This window comes from Cetorhinus maximus, chromosome 12 (genome assembly GCF_964194155.1).
Source record: "Cetorhinus maximus chromosome 12, sCetMax3.hap1.1, whole genome shotgun sequence".
Classification (NCBI taxonomy): Eukaryota; Metazoa; Chordata; class Chondrichthyes; order Lamniformes; family Cetorhinidae; genus Cetorhinus; species Cetorhinus maximus.
This window is the reverse complement of record NC_135890.1, coordinates 97,131,014-97,138,630: the sequence shown is the minus strand read 5'-3', so window position 1 is coordinate 97,138,630 and position 7,617 is coordinate 97,131,014. Positions and strand designations below refer to the sequence as shown.

The 7,617-nt window shown below is 51.4% G+C and overlaps 1 protein-coding gene across 3 annotated transcripts in view; it reads right to left on the bottom strand.

Moving 5' to 3' along the window:
- LOC144687721 (sarcoplasmic/endoplasmic reticulum calcium ATPase 2) overlaps positions 1–7,278 on the bottom strand; it is a 94,086-nt gene extending 86,808 nt beyond the window's left edge. The window contains exons 1-3 of one of the 3 annotated variants that reach the window (XM_078554161.1): positions 6,636–7,278; positions 5,886–5,903; positions 5,693–5,775 (exon numbers count right to left, since the gene is read on the bottom strand). In XM_078554161.1, coding sequence (XP_078410287.1) covers positions 5,693–5,775; positions 5,886–5,903; positions 6,636–6,753 — 219 coding nt within the window. In that variant the 5' untranslated portion in view covers positions 6,754–7,278. Of the gene's footprint in view, positions 1–5,200; positions 5,265–5,692; positions 5,776–5,885; positions 5,904–6,635 lie in introns of those variants that run through there. The other 2 variants (XM_078554162.1, XM_078554163.1) reach the window with 2 other exon arrangements.
- Positions 7,279–7,617: the final 339 nt, after the last annotated feature.

The following is a 7,617-nucleotide window of genomic DNA, read 5'->3' as shown; positions in this document are numbered from 1 at the left end:
AGGGGGAAGAGAGAGAGAGAGGTGTGAGGCAGAGGGAGAGAGCGCGAGGCAGAGGGGGAGAGCGCGAGGCAGAGGGGGAGAGCGCGAGCCGAGCAAGGGAGAGAGCGCGAGGCAGAGGGGAGAGCGCGAGGCAGAGGGGAGAGAGCGCGAGGCAGAGGGGAGAGAGCGCGAGGCAGAGGGAGAGAGCGCGAGGCAGAGGGAGAGAGCGCGAGGCAGAGGGAGAGAGCGCGAGGCAGAGGGAGAGAGCGCGAGGCAGAGGGAGAGAGCGCGAGGCAGAGGGAGAGAGCGCGAGGCAGAGGGAGAGAGCGCGAGGCAGAGGGAGAGAGCGCGAGGCAGAGGGAGAGAGCGCGAGGCAGAGGGAGAGAGCGCAAGGGAGAGAGCGCGAGGCAGAGGGAGAGAGCGCGAGGCAGAGGGAGAGAGCGCGAGGCAGAGGGAGAGAGCGCGAGGCAGAGGGAGAGAGCGCGAGGCAGAGGGAGAGAGCGCGAGGCAGAGGGAGAGAGCGCGAGGCAGAGGGAGAGAGCGCGAGGCAGAGGGAGAGAGCGCGAGGCAGAGGGAGAGAGCGCGAGGCAGAGGGAGAGAGCGCGAGGCAGAGGGAGAGAGCGCGAGGCAGAGGGAGAGAGCGCGAGGCAGAGGGAGAGAGCGCGAGGCAGAGGGAGAGAGCGCGAGGCAGAGGGAGAGAGCGCGAGGCAGAGGGAGAGAGCGCGAGGCAGAGGGAGAGAGCGCGAGCAGAGGGAGAGAGCGCGAGGCAGAGGGAGAGAGCGCGAGGCAGAGGGAGAGAGCGCGAGGCAGAGGGAGAGAGCGCGAGGCAGAGGGAGAGAGCGCGAGGCAGAGGGAGAGAGCGCGAGGCAGAGGGAGAGAGCGCGAGGCAGAGGGAGAGAGCGCGAGGCAGAGGGAGAGAGCGCGAGGCAGAGGGAGAGAGCGCGAGGCAGAGGGAGAGAGCGCGAGGCAGAGGGAGAGAGCGCGAGGCAGAGGGAGAGAGCGCGAGGCAGAGGGAGAGAGCGCGAGGCAGAGGGAGAGAGCGCGAGGCAGAGGGAGAGAGCGCGAGGCAGAGGGAGAGAGCGCGAGGCAGAGGGAGAGAGCGCGAGGCAGAGGGAGAGAGCGCGAGGCAGAGGGAGAGAGCGCGAGGCAGAGGGAGAGAGCGCGAGGCAGAGGGAGAGAGCGCGAGGCAGAGGGAGAGAGCGCGAGGCAGAGGGAGAGAGCGCGAGGCAGAGGGAGAGAGCGCGAGGCAGAGGGAGAGAGCGCGAGGCAGAGGGAGAGCGCGAGGCAGAGGGAGAGAGCGCGAGGCAGAGGGAGAGAGCGCGAGGCAGAGGGAGAGAGCGCGAGGCAGAGGGAGAGAGCGCGAGGCAGAGGGAGAGAGCGCGAGGCAGAGGGAGAGAGCGCGAGGCAGAGGGAGAGAGCGCGAGGCAGAGGGAGAGAGCGCGAGGCAGAGGGAGAGAGCGCGAGGCAGAGGGAGAGAGCGCGAGGCAGAGGGAGAGAGCGCGAGGCAGAGGGAGAGAGCGCGAGGCAGAGGGAGAGAGCGCGAGGCAGAGGGAGAGAGCGCGAGGCAGAGGGAGAGAGCGCGAGGCAGAGGGAGAGAGCGCGAGGCAGAGGGAGAGAGCGCGAGGCAGAGGGAGAGAGCGCGAGGCAGAGGGAGAGAGCGCGAGGCAGAGGGAGAGAGCGCGAGGCAGAGGGAGAGAGCGCGAGGCAGAGGGAGAGAGCGCGAGGCAGAGGGAGAGAGCGCGAGGCAGAGGGAGAGAGCGCGAGGCAGAGGGAGAGAGCGCGAGGCAGAGGGAGAGAGCGCGAGGCAGAGGGAGAGAGCGCGAGGCAGAGGGAGAGAGCGCGAGGCAGAGGGAGAGAGCGCGAGGCAGAGGGAGAGAGCGCGAGGCAGAGGGAGAGAGCGCGAGGCAGAGGGAGAGAGCGCGAGGCAGAGGGAGAGAGCGCGAGGCAGAGGGAGAGAGCGCGAGGCAGAGGGAGAGAGCGCGAGGCAGAGGGAGAGAGCGCGAGGCAGAGGGAGAGAGCGCGAGGCAGAGGGAGAGAGCGCGAGGCAGAGGGAGAGAGCGCGAGGCAGAGGGAGAGAGCGCGAGGCAGAGGGAGAGAGCGCGAGGCAGAGGGAGAGAGCGCGAGGCAGAGGGAGAGAGCGCGAGGCAGAGGGAGAGAGCGCGAGGCAGAGGGAGAGAGCGCGAGGCAGAGGGAGAGAGCGCGAGGCAGAGGGAGAGAGCGCGAGGCAGAGGGAGAGAGCGCGAGGCAGAGGGAGAGAGCGCGAGGCAGAGGGAGAGAGCGCGAGGCAGAGGGAGAGAGCGCGAGGCAGAGGGAGAGAGCGTGAGGCAGAGGGAGAGAGCGTGAGGCAGAGGGAGAGAGCGTGAGGCAGAGGGAGAGGCAGAGGGGGAGGGGGGAGAGAGAGAGAGAGAGAGAGGGGCAGAGTGAGGCAGAGAGAGAGAGGCAGGCAGAGGGGGACGTAAGGGAAGGGAAAGCAAGAGGGGAGGCAAAGGAGCCTAGAGAGGGAGGGGTCGGGGGGGAGAGAGAGAAAAGTGAGTAAATATCACTTACTCAGATATTTACCCAGAGGCGGAAAGTGCAAAGAGAGAAAAAAACATTAGTACAAATGTCAAAGCAGGTTTTTTGAGAAGCTGGGGAGTTGTAAAAAAAAAAAAATCGAGGGTTATTCTCTCAATTATGCAATTAATAAAAGGTAGTGAAAATATCTAAGTACAGCAGCGTCGTATTTTGGGTGCAGTCCCTTCATCACGTCACAGTTATAACAAAGGGTCTCCAACCAGGATGCTGGTCTTCTTTTGGAGGCTGATGCATCATCTTGATGTTACAATATTTCTTCTTTCAATTTCACCACCTTATTTAGCTATCTTCACTGCTCTTGCTCTTTTGTCAACAGCCTCACCAAGATTCTCCAGCAGCTTCCACCCCTTTCCAGCCAACCAATTATTTTGGCCATTACACTAGTTAAAATGTAATTTCCCCATTTCCTCTGTGCTGTCCTGTACAAGGTTTAGTTACCTTTCTGTCTAAGCATCCACACCCAAAACCATAGCCGATATTTTTTCTTCCGCTGTCTCTTTCAAATAAGGAATTTGTGCTCGTTTACTGTTGTACTTTGAATCTAAGACTTGGGGTTTAAAAGAGCTGTTTTGATATTCTGATCATTCGTTCTTATTCCATTGAATGGATATTTTTTATACAAGTTTCTTTCTCCATCAATGCCCTCTACCTTAACATCCTTTCTCAGGAGGCTGGAATCCCATCTCCCATCAGACACAGACTCAACATAGCAAGCAGTTGGTTTCAACTGGAATACTTGTGGAAGTGCTATAACAAGCCTCAGGGTGAGATAGGAAAAAGCCAGCTTTGGTCTGCTGATTCAGCAATCCCTCCTATAAGTGCACGTGTGAACCTGCTAACTGGCAAGAGCAACACAGAACTACACTGTAGTGGCTTCTGTAGTCATGCTCTGCCAACACTCACACTTGATGAATGGCTACTTTGGGAATATACTGGAGGATGACTACCAGCCTGCAAGGAATTAATTTTTCTTCTCTTGTGAACACGTTAAGTGGAGGGAGGTGGGGGAAAGGAACTGCTTTTCAACCGTGACAGACGTATTCATCACCTCCAATTTTTTGTTCCCAGAGGATCCAACTATGACAAGCAGTACAAGCTCCCTCTGGCATGAGAAGATGCAACTTTTATTGGCTGAAAGTACAACACGTATTATTGCTGCCACACCCCTGTACAAATTGGAAGCATATATACACTCACAGCATATGTTTGTCTAACCATCTTTTTCAGTACACTTCTCATACACATACACTTCAACATTGTTCCCACGTTATATTCTTAGCATTTTCATTTGTATGGATTTTCTGAGAATTTCCAAAATGTTGAGACTATTGCACATTGCACCAACTTCCTTGAACGCTTATGAATAACTCGCATCTTCAACTCCTCTTTTCAGTAAGATTCAAATTCATTTGTGCTTGAACCTCATACATATAGTCCATTGTACCCCAACCAATTACAACACTTCTTTCCCCCAAACTATCTTTAGTTACCTGTCATTATGTATCTCTTCAAGTGGCCTTTTGCTAGAAAAACCCCCAACCTCCCTGACAAAGTCATTACTGTATATTAAACCAAAGGAATCATATGTAATTTTTTCAAAATTTGTGTTTTTACAAAACTTGGACATAAGAGATGTCCCATTAATTCACCACGTGGACTGCAGCGGTTCAAGGCAGCGGCTCACCACCACTTTCCTGAGGACAATTAGGGATGGGCAATAAAAATGCTGGCCTAGCCAGCAATGCCCACGCCCTAATAAAGAATTAAAAAATACTTTCCGTGCTGAACTGCTCTTTCTTCCTCAGTGTTTATGATCCTGAAGTGGAACTAGTGGAGGCGGTGGCATAGTGGCATTGTCACTGGCCTAGTATTCCAGAGACCCAGGTTAATCCTCTGGGATCCAGGTTTGAATCCCACCACGGCAGTTGGTGAAATTTGAATTTAATAAAAACCTGGAATTACAAGTCTGATGGTGACCACGAAACCGTTGTTGTAAAAACCCATCTGGTTCACTAATGCCCTTTAGGGAAGGAAATCTGGCCTACATGTGATTCCAGACCTACAGCAACGTGGTTGACTCTTAAATGCCCTATGAACAAGGGCTGGCAATTAGGGATGGGCAATAAATGCTGGCCTAGCCACAGCCCATGAACAAATAAAAAAAGAAAAGTCAGTTAATCGGACGTTATGGAACTAACCACCAGGATAAGCCAGTCAACAGTGACACCTGAAGTTGTACACCCCAACGTCACAGGTAAACTCAGCCCTTTGATAGAGCGTCATCTGTCGCAGCAATGGTGTCGATAAATGAAAACTAGAGAAGTGAAGCACATTCTTTCCAATGATAAATGTTTTACTCCATATCCAGATCAATCACAAACAAAACGACTAAAACTAGTTTTCTTGCAAATGGTTCATGCTTTCCACAGAATTGTGCCAACAGCATAAAACCAGAATTTAAACAAACGAAATAAGGTTATTACCAAGATGTCCAAGTTATTTCAGTGTTTCTCTTTTTATAAGTGACACTCGATACTACTTGCTCATGTATGCAAATAACATCATGAAGATGGTACTTTACACGTCAAAGTAGCAACTGATAACTACTTCAATTAAAACTCAATTTAGCAGAACATTTGGTACTCACATGTGTCGAGAACATTTATTTCTGTCTGCCATTGAGTAACCATTACAACAAGTACAGCTACTGCATTAAGTAGTGTAACCCAATCCAGGACCAAACATTGTTTTCTATTATTGTCATGCCGACACAAAACCATTTTAACTGGCATGCTATAAACCTTAAAAGTCAAGGAGAGAGGAGATACCACACATGTCCCCATGAAGGTCACTGGCCAAATTTGGTCAACAGAAGTGTATCATCTTTGCAGACATCAGTCTTGCCCTCGTCAAAAAGCTGCAATTGTCACCTTACTTTTATCAAGACAGACTGGACTAAAATACCACACACCATTCCAGTCATGGTTACTGTGCAAGGGTACAGATTAGTTTGTGCTCAGCTCACAGTACTCGATTTCCTAATAAACCTTTATGCCTACAAGAAATAATACAATCACCCCCGGTAGCAGAATACCTTGACACCGAGATATAATTTAGCTTGATAAAATAAAATACTCACAAATGATATACAAGCTGCCAAGAGTAGAATTCTGACCAATAAATCTTCAAATTGTTCTAGCACAAGTTCCCATAAAGATTTGCCTGAAACAAGAGGAGGCTCAATCAGTTCAACATTTTAAAAAAAAAATGACCACAACTTAATATCTTGGAAAAAAATTATGTAGTCCTAAAGAGTGTATGATCTACTATACCTTCTTCTGCCGGCAGTTCTGTTAATGAGTGACGCCACCATGGAATATGCGAGAAAGAGAAAACTGCGTTAAAGCATGCAAATACATTGGACTTCAAGACCAAGGGCACAAAGTCACGCTCGAAATAAAAAGGAACCATTCAGACCACGAGTACCCTGCGATCATAGCGCCGTGAAGAGTTAGACACCAGAAGGAAGTGCAGCTTTTATATAAAAAAATAAAATAAAATTGATGCTCACCCAACAGACTGCGTTACTACTTACTCCTCACACTTCGGAGGTTACATCTTGGGATACAAATGGCAATATTTCCGCTGCAAATCAGCAGGAAAAGCTAAACTGACGGTTCGAACCGGGGTAAGGTTTGGGTTTGTGACATGAGAAGGCTAGGCGATCCCCGTTTTATTTTTGAAAGCATAACAAGAACTATATATATATATATATTATTTTTTTAAAAAAATTCAGGTTATACTGCATCGTCCCGCTCCCCCACCCCCCACCAACCCCCATATTTCACAACACTTCCATACAATTTACAATTCAGAGATCGTGGTGAGTCAGCCATGTTCGGTCTGCCTCAGAGAGAGAGATGCCGGCTCCACACATTGCAATAAGGCCTAATATCTCTCACACACACACACACACATACACAATGGGGGACAAGAACTTAAAAAGCAAAAGATAAAAACCGCGCGACACATGCAAAGAGCAGGAGAAGCAGGAGGAGAAGGAAGCAGCCCCAGCCACATACCATTCGGTCCCCATCTCTCCTTGTGTTTCTTGACTTGCTCCAAACTCAGACCCGTTGTCTCATTGGCGTTAAAATAGGCGAGAACTTCATCCACGGTCTTGGTGTGCGCGTTCTCCATGGTTTCACTCCAGGTTTCCTTCCTTCAGTGTTGCGGTTTCTTGTCCGGGGAGGGAGAGGGAGAAGGAGGGAGGGAGGGAGGTAGGTTTTCCTTCCCCACCAGAAACAAGCTGACACAGAAGGGAGAGGGAGAAGAGACAAGCGGGAAGGGGCTTCGGGTCAACCACTTCTACCGGGGTTTCCAAAAAAAAACTCAATTATAAATGATTTTTTTGTTTTAAAAAAACACTCCCCCAAATCTCTGGCTTCTTTCTTCCCCCCTCTCTCTCTCTCTCTGTGTGTGAATATAATTCAAACAGAAATCAATGTCCTTGGTTTCTTTTGTACATATATATCTATATATGTATATGTGTCTGTATGTATATTTTTTCCTCCCTCCCCTGCTGTGTGAAAGGTTGGATGGATGGTACGGGAAGGAGAACCGCAGAGACTGCGACACAGGCACCGAGTGGCTCTGAATGAAGCCGGGCCACACAAAAAAAAAACCCCCCCCCCTGCACCTTGGCTCAGCTGAATGAATGTGAGCGAGCAGCCCGCCGGCGGCAGCACGTTTATAGCAACTCGAGTGGCAGCGGGCCTTTCTCACTAGCGAGACCTGGAGTGGCCCGCATGTGGAGACAGCTCATTGGACCAGCTGCACCGCCGTCAGGACCCCGCAGAGCCCTCTGACGTCCTCCCGCCGGCTCCTCCTCATGTTCCAGAGTTCCCAGGAAAAGCAAAGAGGGAGAGAGGAGGGGGTGGAAAACGGGAACGAGAGTGGCATCCATCCTGAGAAAGCAAGTGACGTTCACCACTGGTGGAAATGCAACAGGATCATTTGTCACACAGGGGCTGGCTCATACTCAGGATGAAACAAGAGCCTACA